Genomic DNA, 22,975 nt, shown 5'->3' on the forward strand with positions numbered 1-22,975 from the left:
CATCTCACTGGGCTAAAATCTAAGCATCAGTAAGACCGTGCTCTTGTCTTCACTCTGAGGTGGAATCTGCTTCCAGCCTCATTCAGATAGTGGACAAAATTCAGTTCTAGATACTTATAGGACTGAGGTTCCTTTTTCCTTGCTGGCTGCCAGGGTAAGAACAATTCTCATCTTCTAGAGGTCGTCCACATTCTGTGATCCATTTTCCCCTTCCTTCAACTTCAAAGCAGATAAGGTGGATCAAATCTCATGCTTTGAATATCTCTGACTTAATTTCTGTCTCTCTTTTTTTTTTTTTAATGACTGCTGTAATTAGATTAGACCCACCCTCCAGGGTACTTTTCTTACTTTAAGCATATTCCCAGACTTCAAGGATTGTTGGTTCATAACCTCCTTGAGGGCTTTCTGTATGTCATCTGAAATCAACTCCCATACTCAGAGTTCAGGAAGAGACTGAAGAAAGAGGCAACCCCCTCCCGGTTGGTAGTTGTTTTAATAATCAAGGAAACTTAACATACAAGCCTTGTCTTCGGTGGTGGCAATACGAATAGATCCCTGAGCCCACCTGCCAAATCTTAAAAGTTTATATAGAGGACTTAACTGGGTTCAGTCATGTATATCATGCAGATATTCTCCACACCACATCACTATCTCAAGGCCATGCCCTTGGAGCAGCCTCTGGTAACAGGAAAGACAAACAGAACCCACATTCCAAGGACAGGAGAGGGAGTGAGGAGGCTATGACTGCCCGAGCTCAGCTCATGGGTCAACCAACTCTCATGTCTTTTGAATGACCTCCCCTTCCAGACATGGACATCTTTAGGAGATAATTCTGTTTACAAGAACTCACTAAATATCTACTATGTGAGAAAGAGCTGCCAAAACTATTTAAAATAAGAATTGGAATAGTTAATTTTATTGAACACCAGGAACTGCACTAAGCACTATTTATGAATTGTTTCATCTAATCTCCTATATGAGCTTAAAGCACTTATTATTCCTATTTTAAGGAACAGGAAACCAAGGCTTAGGTATCCTCCAAGTGCTAAGTTGAGTAACACAGACCACAACCTTTAGAGTAACTGCTATGTAGAGCTCCATTGCTTAAACTATTGCTGTGATTGTCTTAACCAAAAAAGAAAATTATCATAACATATGAAATTCCTTCTATTTCTGTCAAACTAATAACATGCTATAACAAAATAATTTCCTTTTGCCAAAATGTTCTAGAATAATAACGATTATTTTTTAATTTTTTTAATGTTTATTTATTTTTGGGAGAGAAAAAGAGAGAGCGCAAGAGAGTCAGAGTGCGAGCAGGGGAGGAGCAGAGAGAGAGGGAGTCACAGAATCTGAAGCAGGGACCAGGCTCCAAGCTGTCAGTGCAAAGCCCAACGTGGGGCTGGAACCCACAAACTGAGATCATGACCTGAGCCGAAGTCAGACATTAAACCAACTGAGCCACACACGTGCCCCAAATAAGAATGATTGTTATTAACACATTTGCAACTTTGTGTTTAGAACTGCCAGTGCCTAACTTGACCTAAAATAAAGTATTTCTCATGATTATCTGCCCACATCATTCTTTTCTGCCCTTCAGTTTGAAATTTGCTTTATTGCATTAGCAATATTGATAAAGATGTGGGGGAGGGGCATGGAAGCAGCTGAGCTGTTGTAGAAGAGGATGGAAATATATATAATAAGTGAAGTTATTAAATCAGGTGAAATTTTACAGGTCACTGAAAACTTAGATTGAGAAAAGATAAAGCAGAGTGCTCAAGCACACAAAACCTTAGCCTCAGCATTCTTATACCTACATGATTGAGGTAAAGTGGAAAACAACACACAGGAGGAAGCTTGAACAAGAAGGATTGAGGGCTTGATAAACACTGCAGCAAACACCTACCACCTCTCCTTGTTGCTCTTATAGTGAGATTCTTTTCCTTGCTAAGGATTACATAAATAAAATGTTCAAATGTAAGTTGTATATTCACACCCACATGCCTGCACATGCATGTGCACACACACAATGCAAAAAGTAACTGAAAGCAGAGCCATATGGTATAGGGAAGCTTTGAAAAATTTTAAGAGGGTCTCTGCTGCAGATGTTAAATATGCATATGGAAAGTAATTTGAGTTATTTATAAAAGGAGGTTCAATTAAGCTGTATCCTTCAGATAATTGGGAATGGTACATACCTTTATTTCTCCCACGAATTGGTAGAAGTAAAAATAGATAATATATCATGGAATTGAATATGCAGTTGTTCCTGTTCTTTTTATATATATTATATATATTGTATATAAATATATATATAATATATAGGCCATATATATATATATGATATAATATATAAATTGCGTATAATATATAATTATATTATTTATATATAATATAATATGTAAATTATATATATATATACACACACACATATATATATAATTTTATAGAGAGAAAGCAGGAGAGAGGACAGAGGGAGAGAGAGAGAGAGAGAGAGAGAATCCCAAGCAGGCTCCATGCTCAGTGTGGAGCTCCACAAAGGGCTTGATCCCACAACCCTGGGATCATGACCTGAAATCAAGAGTCTGATGCTTAACTGACTGAGCCACCCAGGAGCCCCCAGTTGCTCCTGTTCTGACTGTAATATTGATCTGACTGTAAACAGAAACTCCAGTGCTTACCTGAGATTCTAGCAGGTTGCTGCTTGGATTGCTCTCTCTGTCCCCTTTTCTTACCCAAAGTGGGTAGTTAGGAAAAGAACAACTAGCCAATATACCCCTCTTCATTTCTGTCTCTCTCACATGGAGAGGAAGGAAGATGTCAGTAGCATTTACAACCTAGAGGCGAATTCATATGGATAAAAGATAAAACAGCACCCTACTGCATGGCAAATTATCAAGACACATTTCCTGTCGGTTTCTTGCTTTTCTAAATCTGTCATTGTTTGGACCTGTAGGGTTTAAGTCCAACCATCTTATGTGTTTACCAGTTCTCACTTTGGCCCAGTTGGCCACCTAATTCCACCCCGTGAACTTAATTTTTCATTGTATTCATCAATTCTGGTCGCCAACCCTGAACTTAATTTGTTTGTGATTTTTAAATAGCTTTAGTGAGATGTTTTTGTAGCTGAGTTTTACTCCTGTCCCTTCTTCCTTCCACATTCACTGGGAAGATCAGGGGCTCACTCATGGCAGCTCCAGCTTCCCCTTGAACATCCTTAGCTACATACAGTGAGTGCCACACTAGGAAATTAGTGCCATTTCTTGTCCCCATCAGTCCTGCTGCATGGACTCTGACACAAATGGGCCAGGGTGATATAAACACAGTCTTAAGACACTTTTTAATATAGAATTTGATATTCAGAATGATCTCTATAATTTATGATAATCTCAACATGTTCCTTAAATTCCAAAACATATTTGTAAAAAAGTGCTAAACTTTACTATTTCTCAAAAATAAAACAATCAAAAATATTTAATTTTGGCTTTCTAATTTATTTATCAAATATGTACCAAAAATAGAGCTGGTAGTGAAACATCATTACAACCCTCACATTGGCTTGGTGGTTTCTAATAAATTGGGCCAAATTCAGAACAGAATTCTGTACTATAGCATGTAAATTTACCTTAATTCCATATCTTAAGTAGTAATACTCCCAATTATTCCTAGATTATATATCTCAGTCATATTTTTAAATATTCTCCTGGAAAAGAGATTTCATGATAGAGCTCTTACTGTGGGGATGTTTGACTTTAGCTTAAAAAAGCATCTATTCTATGTCACTATTATACTAAGATGTGGAATGGAAAATTTTTATATTCATAGCTACAAAGGGTTCTTGTAAATTGCTGAAACATGAAATAACCAAATAAACTTTATTATTGAAATGGGTTTCTTAAGAACATAAATGTGTAATGTAACTTTCAAACCTGTTAAACCATAAAGAACTACAGTGATTTCATAACATGAAGCACAGTGTGTATAAAACTATGTAGCATAAAATGTTCAGCTGCTAAAGTAACAGGAAGGTTCCAGGAGATATTTTCATAAATCTGAAAACAGTTAAACTGTTTTGATGATCTTCCTCCTTCCATTTACCTGAATAGCACGTCCTGGCTTCATTTGTCTTTGGAGTTTATACATTTAATTTAGTTGAGTCTGTATTTTGAAATGGTCTTTCATATAGTAGAAACTTCAGAAAGCTCTAGAGAAAATTGAATGATATTATTCAGATTAAGAGTATCCTTTTCTAAGTTTTGTTTTATTTTATAAATAAAACAAGAATAAAGTGAAGGAGACTGAATAAATGATATCACATTTTTATGTGAGGATGACTTTTGTTCAGGGCCACTGGTCCCCAGGTCTTAAGAATTTTCATTTCAAAGACAATTGGGAAATGGCATCATTTATGCATTCGTGAGAGTGGGAGCTTCCCCACCCCGTGAAACAGAGACATCCAGTTGTGTAGATGAGGCCACAGTACATTTTGAAAAATTATTAGACAGCATATTTGCATATATGCTGACTTTTCATAAGTGACTTTGAGTTGATTGTTAATGAAAAATCTTTACCTTTGCATGTGTATTTGGAGATTTTTGTCATATTAAAATACAAATCTATAAATCTCAATGGAGTGTTTATATTAGTATATAGACATTAGTATAACAAAATTAAGATTACTCTTATTTATAAGTATGGAGTTGGTTTAATTTATTTAGGACTTTACCTGAAATTTATTTAACTTGAAAACTCTTCGTAGAAAACTTATTACATCTGAAATTAAAGAAAACTTATTTTAAAAATACACATTTGTGCTATGCAATTCAAAGAAAACAAAGATTTTGGGAAAGTTGTATGGAACTGCTTCTTTGCATGAAGTGAGAAAAGCCAAATAATTTGTATCTTGTTAAAAGGGATTTGGTTTAGTTTATCAACTGCTTATATGGATGAATGTTAAGATGTTACATAAGTTGTGTGTAAATTTGTTCTTTTTATATTTGGCCTTTTGAGTATCTACTGTGTAATCTAAGTCACTGCTTAAGGCCTTTCCCCACTGATGACCCTGAACACACATCCAGTCTTCCTTGCCTCACCTGTTGATGGTTGGATTAGCATTACCAGCCAGATAGCAGGACAAAGAAAAAACTATTTACTCCAAATTTACTGTAAATATAATGAATATACAATGTTTGCAAGAACATCGAACAAAAAATTAAAATAAAAAGGAGAGGTTAGCCTTTCTGACTACCATTCAGGGCATTATTAATAAGTCTGTAAACTGTGACAATGCCCACCTATTTAGTAAAAATAAAAGGAAGTGCTACTTTCCAGATCTTGACAATATAAATCCTACTTAGCTTTGAATAAAATCTGTAGTATCACAATTTTTAAATTTAAAGTGACAGAGAAGTATTAATATTTAATACTTCACATTTCCTTCATTGAATTCTAAAAATGAATGTGACCTGATACCTTATTTTGACAGATTTCTAATTATTTTGTTTTGTGCATACCTATGTTTTATGAGTTGTATTCCATTTTACTTTGGCACTTTTTAAAGTACACTTAATTTATTTAATATTTTTTATTGGTGAGAACAACTTTGAGCTGACACTTCCTAAAGACAATGATGAAAATCTTAGTAAGCTAAAGTGACATCTGTCATAGTAATGAGAAGCTATATGTTAAATGGATTTACAGCCATTATTCTTAGGTTACTGCTGTACAGCTCTAGCTAAATGTCTTGGTTTCTTCTCTTGCTCTGCACTTTCTCATTTTCCATGTAGCAGCTAGAGATCTTTTAAATACTTACCATTTATATACCATTCTCCTACTTAAATGATCTTGTGATAAATTTCGGTCTTCTTTTCTCAACCTATGATGCCCTACATGATCTGGTCTTTGTCTTTCTACGGTTCCTCATCCATCCTCAACACAGCCCTCCTTGCCTGCTCCAGCAGTCCCCCTGGTCTTCTTTCCCTTGAGTACACCAATTTCTTTTAGCCATTGTGCTTTTACATGCGCAGTCACCTGTACCTGAAATCACCTGCCCCTATATCATCCTAAAGATGCTTCTTCCTTCTTGCCATTCTGATGTTAGCTAGCATGTCATATCTTCAAGGAGGACTCCCCTAACCACTTCATCAAAAATAACACACCCCCTCAATCATTGCCACATCACTTTGTGTTTTTCTTATACTTGAATCATTTTGTTCAGTTATTGTATTGCTGCTATTTGTTTCCCTCCATTCATATGTAAATGAGTGAAATGATGAGGGTGATGCCCCTGTCTGTTTTGCATACTGCATCATAGGCTCATGATACATATTTGTCGAAATAATGAAAAAAAGTCGCATGTTAGAGTGCTTTGTAAATCTCGATGCATATCCAATTATAAGATGCAATTATTAGCTAAGCAAGGAGACAAGTCTTTTATATATACTTGTCTGGGTAAGCTGGATAAAAACATATGTTATGTGTGAGGGTGTGCTGTCACCAAGGATAAGTAGCTAAGTGGTCACCTAAAGTTTATGGGGCACACATTTTGATATCGATTCATTTTCAAACTACTGTGCATCTTCTGTGTTGGAAATAATTAGAGCCTGTGAACTGAAGTGAAGGAAACATTTACAATGCTGAATAACCCAAAGTGAAGACAGGGGTATCTAATTAGTCTTTCTTGTGACAATCTTTTTTTTTGGATTAGTATTCTTCTCTTTGAAAAGTCTAACAGCGGTGCTTATGTCACTGACTCTACTGATAATTAATAGTGTTCGCCATACACCTACACATATTCCTTCCAAAATATTCTTGTGTAATGCCACTACTGGAAAGAGCAATTTCAATTAGAGAGGAGAGCTTTTGAAGTATATATCATGTGGTCTATTATAAGGAATATGTCCTTTTGTAAAATAAAAATCTCTCATAGAACATAATAGTTTATGTAACTTGCCTGGGGTATTGTTTAACAAAACATTTTATGGATGCTTCATCAGGACATGACTTGATAAAGAAGCAGAACTAGCATTCATCCACATTTTCTTTTTTTAAATCCCTAAGATGTTTTCCTGTACTATTTCCACCCTAGTCACAAGCTTATTAACTTGGGAATGAGATGACAGGGCCTTTGTCTTTGAATCTTGTAATTATAATTAATAGTAAGTTAAAGGGAAGCAGAAAGCTTATATTCAAAGTTTAAAGTAAAATGACTTTGTGGCACTTAGGGCAGGTGCCAGGAAGATATTCAGTAAGAGCTCATTATTCTTATTAATTAGAACTTCAGGAAGACATCTTTGAGAAGCAAAGTCATTTTATGGTTACAAGAGGGACACCTCTATTTGTGGACCGAACTTGGGGAGAGGAACTGTGCTGTTCTCATCTCAGGAGGTCTATGACCTAGCAGAGGCTTTGCTCGATGGTCCACAACTACTTTGTCTCAGTTGTATACATGACAGGAATAGGAGGCAGCGTATACATACTGTCCACTGTTTCCCTCAATGCATTTCTTAAAATCATATCATAAAATAAACAACCACAGAACTTCTTTAGGTTTACCTGTGAAAGTATTATGTTTGGGACCTGCCTTTTTACCAGACGATTCGACATCAAATAAAGCCCAGCAGTGACCAATGTCTGTCAAACCACATGGAAACATCATTTATCTCTAAATATCTACAATTTGAAGTATTAAATTTACTACCCATGTTCTTTAAAAGAAGCATGTATCGTTTATAGAAGTTAACTGCACGGAGGGCCAGGTTACAATGAAATTCAGTGGTGTTGAATAATATAATAGCTAACATTTATGGACAGCCAACTATGTTCAGATATTGTTTCAACCACTTTACATATACCAGCTTCTTTTCTCCTCACAACACCTCTATGAATGAGTTTTATTTTTCCTTTTCACAAATATGGAAACTGAGGCTGAGAAGTTATACAAAGTAATTAGCTATTAAGTTGTAGGCCAATATTCAAGCTAGGCATGCTGGCCTCAGTGACTCTGTGCTGTGGTAACGTTCACTAAGGTTTCATTACTTTTTTACCACTACTCTAAGTCCTGTACATGTATTTACTTATTTAATTCTCAAAAAAACCTCTGAGGTCTGTATCATATTCTTCCCATTTTTCAGATGAGGAAGCTGAGGAAAAGGCTAGTGAAGTGATTTATCTAAAGATGCCTAGCAAGTAAACACTGGAGTAAGAGTTCAAACTCACATCTTACTCTGGAGCCCACACTCTTAAATACTCTATGCCATGGTTTCTGCTTCTGTTGTCATCAAAAAAGGAAAAGGCAGCTGAGGTTCTGAGCTCACTCTACTGAGAGACTTGGACTCTGGAGACATTCTGTTCATATGCATGTCCTCACTCTGTCACTTGCTGGCTTCATGACCTTAAGCAGATCACTTAACCTGTATGTGCCCCAGTTCTACAATCTGCAAGATGGGTATAATAGTAGACCTAACTCACAGGGATATTATGACCATTAAGTGAGTTAATGTTTGTAAGTTTCTAATCAGGAACCTACTCCTATAAAGTGTTCATTATTTCTCCTATTCTTCAACTTCCTGAAAAGACTGATTCAGAGATAAGCAAAATGATAAAAGCTGAGGCCTGAATATACTGGGGAAATTCTCAGTGAAATAAAAGTCTATGGAATCAACGCTTACTAAATATCCTTCTACATTTTCCTTTACGGAGTGCTTATGGAAATAGGTGGATAAAAATTCTGTGCCCTCTGAAACCTTGAAGTACATACAAGGCTCATAAAATTAACACCAGAGAATAAGATCTTTCAGAAAGATCTTATTAAGTGCAACATACAATTAATCAGCACAGAAGCTTTATGCAGACAGGAAGTTAGCGAATGCTACTCACCTGGTTTTCCCTACAGCAGCAGAGCACTTTAGTTGTAAAGGGTGGGGTCCACTACAGCCTTTAAGACACTCAGAGGTCAAGGGGCACCTGGGTGTCTCAGTCAGTAAGCATCGAACGTTGGCTCAGGAAATGATCTCACAGTTCATGGGTTTAAGCCCTGCATCAAGCTCAGTGCTGACACCTCAGAGCCTGGAGTCTGCTTCAGATTCTGTGTCTCCCTTTCTCTCTGCCCCCCCTACTTGCTTTCTAGCTTTCTCTCTCTCTCAAAACTAAAAAAACATAACAAAAAAAAAAAAAGACACTGAGAGGTTAAGTGGTACCCAGCTCTGATATATACATTGATAATTCCTAGATGTGTTCTTCAATTCTATTAATAGGGACTAAATAACTTAAGCATTTATGTGAAATAATAATATCTCCAATCTCTATAATGAGAATTTATCGATGTTTATAATATACACATATAAATAATAAACTATGAAAGACTGATACTAGGTAGAAGTAGCTAAAATCATGAGCTCCAAAGTGAGGCTGTCCTGAGTTCAAAGTCAGCCTCCATCCATTACCACATGTGAACTTAAGCAATTTATATAATATCCCAATCTCTGTTTACTTAGTCACAAAATAACAAAACTAATTGTTAATAACTCAGATACTTGACAAGCATTTATTGAGTAGCTACTTTGTACCAGCCATTGTTGGGTTTGAGTATACAGCAAGTATACAGCAAATGGACAGACCTAAACCACTCCTCTCCTGAACTTTCATTGAACTTGTAAGGATACAAAAACATACCATTTCTGGTGTATGTTCAATTTTCAAACAATACTAGATATCATTGCTTTTAATTGACAATGAAGAGGAAGAGGAGGAAGATTTCAGATACCAGTGCCTCACTGCAGAGTTGACAATAACACTGAACTTAGGTACCTTGGGAAATATTTCTGGTCCATGGCCCTTAACTTGTGTTCCCAATCTTGATCTTCTCCCATATGGAGTGATCTGAATTGGGATTTGCTAATTTTCATAGGGGGTCTTTATCACTATGACCCAGTATTTGCTGGTATACTTATTCAGTGACTAATTCAATAACAAGTATTGATTGATTGGTTGTGATGAAAGCATTCTCTTCTGTATATGCTGGGTATAGTTCTCTTCACTTAAAAACTCTTTCATGAATGAATTAAAATATATTCTTTAAATAATAAAATATTAGTTTCTTGACTGAAATTTGTCCAGAATGATTATAAGAAAACTCATTTATAGATAGAGATATTAAAAAAAAAAAAAAAGAGTCCGTGTTAGAAAAGAATTACATGAACAAAGAAGCCTGAGAGTGTGATAACTAGGATAAGACCATGTGAAGTAGAAGTGGATGTTATAGATGGTTTGGAGGAGGCCCCAAATTAGAAGAGATCAGGAAGAGCCTGGAAAAAAACACTTTCAAGACTGATTAGCTACCAATGAGTTTGTTTATATTTTTTTCCTTAACTTCTACAAATAACTCCCCTCACAAAAGTCATTTTGGAAACTTATCTTTCAAAGTCTGTAAAGACATCAGTGATTTTAGTTATCTTACTTAAAGAGGGTAATTTATCATCTAGTCAAGTGTGCATGTGTCTGCCAGGAAAACTGTGAGCCAACATATATCATACTCAGTAGCTTCAAGGATTTGGTTTTCCTTCTTCTGTGTGTTTGAATATAGAATTTATTTCAATCTGGCCTTTTTTTACCTCTCATCATATTTTTCTTCTAATTAAGTTCTATAAATGTATCCTCTACCCCATTTGAGCTGTAATAAATTCCTTTCCTGAGTTGGTCTTCTGAAAGTCACAAACTAACATTGTGATGAATTGCAAAATGGCTAATTTCCCTTTTGTGTTTATTTTGAGCAACAGAATGCTGGGGAAAAATAGGGTCTCACTAGAAAGAGGGTCCTGGTCATAGTGCTTACATGCCTGTAAGTTGATTATTTCCAACATTGACTGACCCCAGCAGATTTCCAAAACTATATAGATCTAATGTGAGAACATAAGTTTCCAGCCTCAAATTCTGGGATTTTAATCGTATTACTGGAAGGGATCTATGATGAGGAATGTTTTGCTCTCATGTAAGCCCTGGAGTTAATGATGGTAGGTGTGGACTGAGACCATGATGTCATTAGGAAAGCAATTTCCTAAAGTCTACATTGCAGAAGAGAGAAACATGACCATTCATAGAATGGACTGTGGGAGGAGTGAATGTGTAATTTTTATTTTTTAAAGTCGTTTTTTGTTTTATTTCACTATATAGGCAAGTAAATGAATTATGTCTTTGATTTGAGATGACTATGTTGAAATTGAACAATTTGTTGGTAATATATTGGCTAAAATTTTAATAGGTGCTTAACATTGGGCACATTTGTTCCTATTACATTGTAAAGCATAGATGAAACTCTATATAAATAAGATTAAAACATTGCCATAGATAAAATATCAGGCATTAACCTTGTAGACTCTTGATTTTAGAATGGTTTAACTCCAATATTTAAATAGCCACAATGATCATAGCCCAGTTCAAATAATACTGCTTAATGTGTTAATCATTAATTTTACATACTTCTTTCTCATTTCCCTCTATGCCTTTATAGAGTGGGAATTGCCTTATGCATCCTGAATTCATTACCGTAATTTGTGTACTGTGCATTGACTGAAGCCAATTTAAGTGGCATATTAACACAGGATTTGAGCTTCTTTGCTTTGTGTAGATAGTGGGCCATGGAGTTAATGTTTCATTTATAGTATTCGTTATAGAGCTGTGATAATGTGGTTATGATTCATGATCTCTTCCTGGATAATGTCTGATTTAAGATACACTGTAGTCTGAAAAGATTCTTGATTTTCTATAATAAGCATGCCTACTGGTTCAAATATCCTAACGCCAAATTATCATTGGCATAACTTTTCCTCCATAAAAGAAAAATCAGAATTATTATGTTCAAGTCAGGATTAAGACAGGAACATCATCTAAACCAATCATCTTATTTTACAAACGAGGAATCTGAGATCCAGTGAAGTTTGTTAGGTTGATGGTGATCGTGAGAGCCATCACCAAGAGGTGGAACCTGGCTCTTTTGACTTCTGAAATAGTACTCTGTGAGCAGTCCTGTGGTCCTGCTTTGCTGAAATGCGATTGTTTGTTGTTGTTTATCTACTGTTGTTTTGTTTATTCAAAATGTGGAACAGTTTGCTGTTATCGCCTCATAACTCTCTTCTCTTATCTCTCCCTGTGCAGCATCGTCATGCACCCCTGCAAAGACATCCTAATCTCCTGTGGGGAGGACCGCCTCTGGAAGGTGGTGGGACTACCCAAAGGCAACGTGCTTCTCACAGGATTTGGCCACACTGACTGGCTTTCTGACTGTTGCTTCCATCCCAGGTCAGTGCACACAATTCCCTGAACCTGTCTACTCTCTCTAGGAATGCACTTGTTTACTCTGCTTCTATCACTCTCCTGTTTTTTTTTTTTCTTTTAACTACTTTATTTAAGTATGAATGACATACAAAAAAAAAATGTACAAAGTTAATGTAAGCAACTTGGTAAGTTTGAAGATAAATATACATCTTTGAAATCACCACCACAATCTATGCCATAAACATAATCTATCATCTCCAAAAGTTTCCTCCTATCTGCGCTATTATTAGTATTTATTATAAAATAATTCATGTAATGTATACCCTCTTTTTAAGTATATGACACGATATTGTTAACTATAGCCTCTGCTGTAGGATAGATATCTAGGACTTAGTCATCTCGTATAAATGAAAGTTTATAGTCTGCTGCCTTTGTACTTTTCTCTCTGCAACCCGACACCTTCCACTGAATTTTGAGACATGTAGAGAAATGCTCTTGGGCTTTCATTATATTGACTTTAGATTGATTGTTTTTGATATTTGGATCATGTAAAACTTAGTCCACATGCTGATGCACTTAACAAAAATGGTAAGTTTCCCAGGACAAGCATTATTAATGCTTCTCGTACACGCAAGCTCTGACAAGACACATGGATCTAGTCAAGAATGCACACCAGTGTTTACTTTGCTTCTGGTAATCTTTAGGTTTTCCTCTTAGAATTAAGTTATCTACCAAAAAGAATCAGAAGGCAATGATCAATTTCTTTGAAAATTTAATGACACTCAACATATTAAAGAGAAGAAAGCATCGAGCCCTATAATTTCTGAATTCACTGAATTTTGGCCCAGAGGCCAAGGGAACAGAGATAAAGATTTTGTTAAACACTTAGATGCAGTATTTCTAGTGGTAGAAAGCTCTGCCCACACTTGTTCCTGGGGCAACTCCTAGTCCCAGGACTGACCATGTTCTCTTGTTCATCATTACGCTTAACATTTGTAAACGCTGTTCCATCTGACCCTAACAATCTCTGGTCTAGGTACTCTTGGAGACTCATAGTTCTTGGTACAATTTCTACACCATTCCATTGGGAAATTTTGTTCTTAGGAGGACCTCTGTTCATTTATTTTCATTTTTTCACAAAATTCTCTCTTTTTTTAATTATCTTTGTCTTATCCTTCATATGAAAGCTAATAAAATTCGATTGAAATAAAAATAAACGAAATTGTTGAGAAATTTGTGAGTTAATGAGAAAAGTGAGCTGATTTATTTTGATTTTTGAGAATCTTCTCAAAGTGTAATTTATGTTTAATACTAAGTATTTGAACTTAATTTTGAAATATGTAGTGCCATTCATATTTGATATACAGATAAACAGATCCATGCCACCCCTCACCTTTTAGGAATATAAAGCCCATCTTGCAAGCAGAGACAATACAGTTAGAGGTATAGTCTATCACTTATGTAGCATGCTGGGCATGCTAATCAGATTTCCATAATGCCCTGTTACCATGACAACAAGTGACTCAGACATTTTCTCATTAGTGCTTGACCAGCACAAGGTCCTCTTAATAGATAGATGTTCCTGTTTTCCCACTCAATTACTGAAATTAAAATGAGGTGAAATACATCATTATTCACTCATAATATGAATTTACATTCAGTACTTTCTTTGGCAGAATTGTAGTAAAATGTAGCTACACTGTTTGCTTTTTTCTAGTGCATAGGGTAAAAATAATGAGGAAAAAATACATTTCACCTTAAATGTTTTTAAGTGAGAGACACTGAATAGCAAGTGTTCTTTTTGTAGAATTAATGAAAAATAATAAATGTTTACCAGAAACAACAAGAAAAAAAAACTCTTTTATATTTAGGGTAGAGTTCAATTCATAAAGAGTTTATGTTTAAAACCTCAAAACCTTATAATGTTTAATGTATGCAAATCAACATTGAAGATCATATGTATATATGTATATACATATATTATACATATATACAATGTTTATGTTTTAAAATTTGTTGAAATTTATACTTTCTGAAATTTAAATTTGTGACATTTTATTTTTATTTTGGCTTAGGTAACTGGCCAGTAAAAAAATAGTTTACTGTTGAAGATAATATTTTTTTCTATTTCTCTATGTACTAATCTGCAATTAAAAAATTAAAATAAATTTGATTCAAATATGATACTTTAATATGTAGTTATATCTTTCATTAATGAATGCAATTACAATCCTTCTCAGAGCCCATCTTTGTGATCAGCTTATTCTGTTTCCTTGGAAGAGGTTCAGAGTGGATAAACTATATACTGACATCTGTCTAAGTCCCATGCTCTTCACACAGAAAAAGAAACGTGTATATTTTCTTTATTTTATTTTTAATTGTGGTTGTTCCTAGTTGAGTACTTTCTGTAACTTCCAGCTGGATGTGTTCCTGATTACTATGAAATTAAATATACTGTCTCGTCTTCCACATTAACATAACCCAAATTTCTTTTGGGGGTCAATCTTACTTAATATGACAGTGGTATATCCTGACTTACCCAAATGAATCTTTGTTGTCCTATTTCCTTTGCCATAGCAGACCACTTCAGTGCATAAACAACAAATACAACAGGCAAAGTAATATTAATATCAGGCAAAGAAGGATTGACAGGTGAAAAATAGTGAAGATAACTTCTCACTTGAGGATTCAGATAATATGATGTGGAAATGCATAAAACAAAATATCTCATAAATACAAGAAGACATTGACAAAACCATAGTCATCAGAGTCAAAGACTTCAGAGTATCTCTGTCAGTTTTTAATCTGTCAAGTAAACAAAATTAACAATTGAATTAGATGAATTAATAAAATAGTGTTTTTTAACTGTAAAGAGAAAACATAGATTTTTGAAATCATTTATTATTAGAGTTTTTTAATGTATAAATCTTACGCCAAAAATTTAGTATAAATGAGTTCTTCAGAATAGAAATTATGAAATCTATAACTTTTAAATAAAACTCAATAATAAAAATAAATAAAACAAAATGAAACCTGCATTATTAAAAAGTAAATAAATGAATACTGGATCACAGAGGAACTCTAAACTGTCATTACCTAGTTGGTAAACTATCTCTACCACAATACTTATCAAATGTCTGAGATGTAACCAAAGCTGTATTCAGAGTAACATTCATAGCTTTAAATGCTTTATTAAATGGTTTAATACATACACACACACACACACACACACACACACACACACTGAAAAAAAAGTGAATTATGTATTCAAATTAAAAAGTACAACTGGTCAACAAAATGTAGAAAAGAACAGAATGACTAAATGAAAAATATAAATTAAATTAGAATAAAAAGAGTAAATATGTTTTAATCTAAAAGGCTTTTTGAGGAAAAATAAAATAAGAAACTATTATAATAGAAGTAGATACCTCACAAAACTGCTGGAAAAATAAAAGTGGGGAAACAAATATAAGCTTTAGTGATTCAGAAGGAGTTAAAGCCACAAAGACAAAAAAATATATACATGTTTGGAAATTTTTATAAAATAATAGATTGCTACAAAAATAAATATTACCAACACTGAATCAAGATTAAATAGAAACCCAGAAGAGATTAATAACAGTAGAAAAAAACAGTTTGGAAATTCTACCTTGCATTACCATCTTGAGCAGTTTCATTAAAGGCTGAGTTTTAAAAACTATATTTTTAAAAAAATCATTTAATTTTTAGGTTCAATGAATTTTTTTAAAACAAGGAAAGTTAGGAAATTTTATTCCTGGTTTTAAAAATATAGCAGGGGCGCCTGGGTGGCGCAGTCGGTTGGGCGTCCGACTTCAGCCAGGTCACGATCTCGCGGTCTGTGAGTTCGAGCCCCGCGTCAGGCTCTGGGCTGATGGCTCGGAGCCTGGAGCCTGTTTCCGATTCTGTGTCTCCTTCTCTCTCTGCCCCTCCCCCGTTCATGCTCTGTCTCTCTCTGTCCCAAAAATAAATAAAAAACGTTGAAAAAAAAAAAAAAAAAAAGAAACTAAAAGAATTATCACTTTAAAAAAAAAAAAAAAAAAAAAATAGCAAAAGCCTGATTCTAAACCGAACAAATGTAGTTACCCCCACCATAACTATAGGCCCATTTCACAATCATAGATGCAAAACTTTTCAAAAGAAAGTAGAAAATGGAATTCAGCCAGATGTTTTTTCAAAAGCAGTATACAATTGTACTTGAAAAGTATGGAAAAAGTAAGTGATACAACTATGAGGACATTATAGTATAAATTATCATAGTAGATAAATATTAAAGAATACTTTAAAATGGTTACATAAAAATCTACCATCTATACTTAATGTTTGAAAATGTTGTTAAGTCCCATGCTTGAAATTGACGAGAATGAATTTTGAACAACTGAACAGATGGGAAACTAAGACGATATGGTGGGTAAATGTAGAACCTGGATGCCATGGAGTTAGATGGATCGAAAGAGGAATGAGTGCTTACAGGTGTTAGGGCAAAGTGGGGAACATAAAATCAAAAGGCAAAAATACCTGAAATACCTAAAATCACCATAGGAGCAAGGCCTGCCCAGGCTCTCTCATATCTGTGCAAACTGAGTTACTTTTTCAGTTGGTGTTTATTCTCAATAAATGTTAACCACGTATTTTTCTTTTCTTTAATGATAATGATTATTTTTTATTAAAACTGTTTGAACGCTAACATTTTCTAGCATATTTGTAACTCACAAAAATAATGTATGTGGGAAGCTTTTTATTTTAATGTTTATTTATTCATTCTGCTCTGTCAGCACAAACAAAGCCCAACATGGGCCTCGATCTCACTAACCATGAGATCATGACCTGCCAAAATTAAGATTCAGACACTTAACCAAGTGAGCCACCTAGGCACCCGTGGAGAACTTTTAATTATAGGCATTGGACCAATATTATACAGACTATACAACTGATGGCATTTAAAAACTCTTGTCATAGAAGACCAATCTCCCAAAGGCTATTTTGTTTCAAAATAATACTATACACACAACTGATCATTACCATAAGTTGTTTATAGTAGAATTGATTTTTTTTTGCATCTAAGTTCCTAAGTTCCTTAGTAGGGTTTGTGTATCAAAGCAATTTTTAGGAATTGCGTGGGTAACTAATCACTGTAGAACTGGCTTTTATTACATATCTACCACTAAATGGCAATCATACATTGGCAAGGTAAAGTACCCTATGCATTTACAGGATAGACAAATGAACCAGCTTAGCAAGAAATTCATCAGTCACAGAAAATGGTGAATGAGTGGAGCAATGCCGAGAATGTGCATTGGTGTTGCCTTTGCACTGTTGAAAGAGTGAAATATACAATGCCACAAAGTAGAAACTGTAAGCATACTCCAGTGCAAGGTAGATGTCCTACTCTAAACCTCTAACACATGGAATCAGTTTCAGGTTGTCCATGTTAGAATCCGAGCTTCATCTTTGCTAGTCCTGTCAGTTTTCTCATCTGTGAAATGGGCATAATAATACCTACTTTGTAGGTTGATGGTGAAGGTTAATGCTGTATTAAAAACAAAAATACTATTGCCTGATATACATATGTTCAATAAATGTTACCCATTATTATTTTTATCCACTGATAGGTATTTTGAGAACTTAGAGATAACTCAAAACATTAAAAAAATTTTTTTTTACATTTATTTATTTTTGAGAAACAGAGTGAGACAAAACATGAGCGTGGGAGGGCAGAGAGAGAAGGAGACAGAATCTGAAGCAGGCTCCAGGCTCTGAGCAAGCGGTCAGCACAGAGCCTGATGTGAGGCTTGAACCCACAAACTGTGAGATCATGACCTGAGCCAAAGTCAGAGGCTCAACCGACTGAGCCACCCAGGTGCCCCAAAACCTTTTATAAACTTGGTAGCCTTAAACACAATGGGATAAAAAAGGAAGAATGTATTGTGATGTCTAGGTCCCACCAAACCCCTTAGAAAAATGCTGTTAAACCATATTTTATCAGTTGATAAGATGATATCTGAAGTTCTTGCCAAGTTAAACATCAAAACAGTTATAAATTGAAAAATAAGTACAATTAATGTGAAATGTATGTTATATATCTATTCTTAGCCCTTGAAAAGCATAAGTTTTTTTTTAAACTCACACCAATAAACTTACCACGTTTTGTTTTTAAAGAAGAGAGAGAATTCTGCATATTTCTAATTTTTTTTTTCATTTTAGATTATGTTTTAGGAGGATTTTTTTTCACTAGAAAACCCGAAAAATGCTTTTAATTTTTTTTTAACGTTTATTTATTTTTGAGACAGAGAGAGACAGAGCGTGAACAGGGGAGGGGCAGAGAGAGAGGGAGACACAGAATCTGAAATAGGCTCCAGGCTCTGAGCTGTCAGCACAGAGCCTGACGCGGGGCTCGAACCCACAGACCGTGAGATCATGACCTGAGCCGAAGTCGGACGCTCAACCGACTGAGCCACCCAGGCGCCCCAAAATGCTTTTTAAAGTAGCTTTTTTTTTAGTTTGTTTTTTTGAGAAATGTAAAGTGTATAGTGTTGAACCTCCTGTATCCACAGGCATGTTTTATTATTGTTGGTCCATTTAGACAAGCTTTGGGTAACTGAAGCACAGAGTTGCATATAAATCTCCAGGTTAATATTATTAGATCAATAAAACACACACTACACTACCTTATTATATACTATTTACTTTTTTCCTATACCAGAGAACTGCTCAATGGCAAGAAGATAGTTTGAGTGTAAATACAATGTCCAATTCTCTGATGCTTGGGGTTGCATTTTCTTTTGTATTCACAGCTTATTACATGAAGCAGCATGTATCTTCCCAAATATCTCTGTAAAATGAAAGTATTTAGGATTAGTGGTTTAAACAGTTTCAAAGTGCTGCATTTTTTTCCTGACCTAATTGCCTGAAGCAGAAATAAACCTGACAGCATCCTGTTAAACATAACTTTTACCCTAATAAGCTGATTTATGAATTGTGAATAAATAGGCCTCTAAAAAATCCCTCATACTCTTTCTTCCCCATATAAGCTATCTATTCATGTATTTATATAGTGGCTAAAACCATAGTATGAAAGCTCCTTGACAAGTATATCATTTAGTTATTAAAAAAAACAGAAGCATGAGTAACCTTTTTATTTGCTGTAAGCATGAAGCCAAGAGTTCAAATTTGAAAGCATAATGAAGAGGTTGATGTACAATTTCCATAAGATTGTAATGTCCTGTTTCTTTCTGAGTTTTAGAGATAGATACTTTGATCATCTGGAAACCTCAGTAGATTTTTACCAAGATAAGTTTGAGATATACCTGTTAAATGATAATGGTTTACTTTATATTCTTTGAAGAGGTCTATATAATGCTTTTCTTCTTAATATAGTCATCTTTGTGTGAAGGGGATAATCTTTGACAGTAATAGAATACTTATTTAATTTTTTTATTAATTTTAAAAGTAATATGTGATCACTGTAGAGAAAAGTGTTGGAAAATAAATTTCCAATAGTCTCAACAGCTCAGTGAAAAGTTGGAGACTCTGCCCAAGGGCCCTCCTCAGGCAAATGGTAAGATGTGGTTCTACAGAAGTACCTGCTAAAGTCAGACTTGCTTTTAAGTATGGGTGTGACAAAAATAAAACAAAAAACAAAAAACAGCCATGTCATTTTATTTTATTTCTGATAGTCTAGTTGCTCATTTGGAAATGGGGATAACCTACCTCATTAGATTGTTATGAAGGCTGCATGAGAAAATTTATGTAAAACATTTAACTGTCCTGGGCTCAGAATAGACATTTGGTAACACTAGTATTGTTGGTGTTATTGGGCAGAGTTTTGCCCAGGTCTGTTTTTTCTGAAACCAATATTGTCTCCAGGTCTATTGGCCTCTCTACCTCTTTCTAGCAGGGAAAAAAGAAAGTCTGAGCAATACTATAAGTATTCAAAAGCCCAGTCAAAAGGGGAAGCACATCTCGAATGGCAGAATAAGAGCCTTCAAAAATTTCCTCTTCCGTAAAAGCAGAGATGATAAAAAATTGTCACAATCAATATTTTTTTTAGAAGTTGATCAAAGCCTTGCAGCCACCCAAGGATTGTTTATTGGAGAAAAATTACCCCCTTCCTATTCCTCTCTCCCCAGTTCTGTAGTGGCCATGAAAATAAACTGCCTCAAAATCATGGTGCATTGAAAACCAGTACCATCAAGTAGAGGAGCAAAACAAATTTGCGGATTTGAAAGCCCCATTCTCAGATAAATGTCACTATTTGTACTTTCTAGAAGCCGCTTAGAAATACCTATTTGCAGCGCTTGTTTTTACTTGACCTGAGTCAGAACTTATTTTGTATGAATGGGCCATCTGACAGAGCATTTGTAACAAACAATTAGTGGTATGTGTTTAATATTGCAGCTGCCAGAGGCAGCAATAACAGTTAGGCAAACAAGAGGAAGACCAAAATTCTTTTTTTTTTTAATTTATATTCTTAGTTAACATACAGTGTAGTCTTGGCTTCAGAAGTTGAAATCAGTGAGTCATCTCTTACATATGACACCCAGTGCTCATCCTGAAAAGTATCCTCCTTAATGCCTGTCACCCATTTAACCCATCAACCCATCATTGCCCCCCTCCAACAACCCTCAGTTTGTTCTCTGTATTTTATAGTCTCTTATGGTTTGCTTCCCCCTCTGTTTTTAACTTATTTTTCCTTCCCTTCCCCTATGTTCATCTGTTGATTTTCTCATATTCCACATATGAGTGAAATCATATGATATCTGTCCTTCTCTGACTTATTTCAGTTAGCATAATACCCTCTAGTTCCATCCACATTGTTGCAAATGGCAAAATTTCATTCTCTTTCAGAGGATGACCAAAATTCTTAAACAGAAAAGTAGGAAATTAAATACCCCATGGGGGCTTTGAAACACTGCCATATTCTAGGAATATCAAAAGACTCATGGATTTGGAGGGGGTGGGCCTAGAAAAGAATTGAGGATGATCTAATCTCTCACCTCTGACTGACCTTGTTGTTCAAGAAGGAAGCAAAAGCAAAGGTTGAGTTGTAAACTTCCACGATGTTGAGCATGTGCCCCAACATGCATGCAGAGCCACTAACCAAAGACTGGATGACTTATTGAATCAAGACATTGAACCAGGACCTGTCCAATAATTAGCTAAAAAAGCAGATGTCTATGTCCACACACAACAAAGAATACTCACTTTTTTGAATTATTTCAGGAACATCACTAAGAAATACAAATAACAATAACAAACAGCAGCATTGGCTGACACTGAAGAGGAGGAAGTCTGATTTCCAGACTTTCCATATTACTTTAAATGTCAGGTTTTCAATGATCACCAAAAGTAGAAAATATGAAAAGAAGCAAGACTATGAACAGAACCAGTAAGTATGTTCTATTACAAATTAAAATTGCAGATGAGGGGTGCCAGAGTCGCTCAGTCAGATGAGCATCCAACGTTTGATTTTGGCTCAGGTCATGATCCCACAGTTCATGTGATTGAATTCCACGTCAGTTAGGCTCCATGCTCTTAGTGCGGAGCCTGCTTGGGATTCTCTCTCTCCCTCTTTCTGTCCCTCCTCCCTAAAAATGAATGAATAGACTTTTAAAATAAGATTGCAGATGAAATTAACATTTCTAATCAGTTGACATTAAGATATGAAAATTATCCTGGGGGCGCCTGGGTGGCTGAGTTGGTTAAGCATCCGACTTCTGCTCAGGTCATGATCTCACAGTTCCTGAGTTTGAGCCCTATGTCAAGCTCTGTGCTGACAGATCAGAGCCTGGAGCATGTTTCAGATTCTGTGTCTCCCTCTCTCTCTCTGCCCCTCCCCCTGCCCATCTCTCTGTCTGTCTCTCTCTCTCTCTCTCTCTGTCTCTCAAAAAATAAATAAACATTAAAAATTTTTTAAAAAATTAAAGAAAAGAAAATTATCCTGGATTATCCAGGTGGGCCCCAGGTAATCACAAGTTTCCTTTAATTGTGAAAAAAGAAGGCAGAAGGGGTCAGAGTAAGAGTGATGTGAAACTGTGATGTAAGAAAGGGATTCTCCCCTCAAGACAATGAAACTTATTTTAGAGTTCCAGAATTAGAAAATAATAAATTTGCATTAGTTTATGCCACTGACTTTGTGGTAATGTGTTATAGCACACATAAAAAGAAAACTAAGACACAGGTCTTAACAGTAGTTTTGTTAAATTTATTCCTAAGTATTCTATTCATTTTAATGGTATTGTAAATGAAATTGCTTTCTTAATTTTCAGATTGTTCAGTGCCAAGGTCTAAAAATGCAGTTGATTTTTGTATATTCATCAGTATGCAACCTCATTTATTAATTTTATTATTTTGATAGAATTCTTAGAATTTTCTGTATATGTTATCTTCACATACTACTTGCAAGATAATTTTCCTTTTTCTTTTCCATTAGAGATGGCTTTTATTTCTTTTTCTTATCTAATTGTTCAGCTAAAACTCTAGAACAATGTTGAATAGACATGGCAAGAGCAAAGGTCCTTGTCGTATTGCTGATCTTAGGGGGAAAGTGTTCTTTTACCATTAAGTATGATGTTAACTGTGGATTTTTGTTGATGCATTTATCAGGTTTAGGGTGTTCCCTTTAGTCTCAATTCTGTGAGTGTGTTTACCATGAGAGGGTATTGGATTTTTTTAAATAACTTTTCTG

At 35.1% G+C, this 22,975-nt stretch overlaps 1 protein-coding gene across 2 annotated transcripts in view; it reads left to right on the forward strand.

Moving 5' to 3' along the window:
- SPAG16 (sperm associated antigen 16) overlaps positions 1 to 22,975 on the forward strand; it is a 1,016,770-nt gene that overhangs the window by 482,065 nt on the left and 511,730 nt on the right. For both annotated transcript variants that reach the window (XM_042950045.1, XM_042950046.1), the window contains one exon: positions 12,151 to 12,294. In XM_042950045.1, the coding sequence (XP_042805979.1) occupies positions 12,151 to 12,294 (144 nt within the window). The remainder of the gene's footprint in view (positions 1 to 12,150; positions 12,295 to 22,975) is intronic.

Source organism: Panthera leo, chromosome C1, assembly GCF_018350215.1.
Source record: "Panthera leo isolate Ple1 chromosome C1, P.leo_Ple1_pat1.1, whole genome shotgun sequence".
In the NCBI taxonomy this organism is placed as follows: Eukaryota; Metazoa; Chordata; class Mammalia; order Carnivora; family Felidae; genus Panthera; species Panthera leo.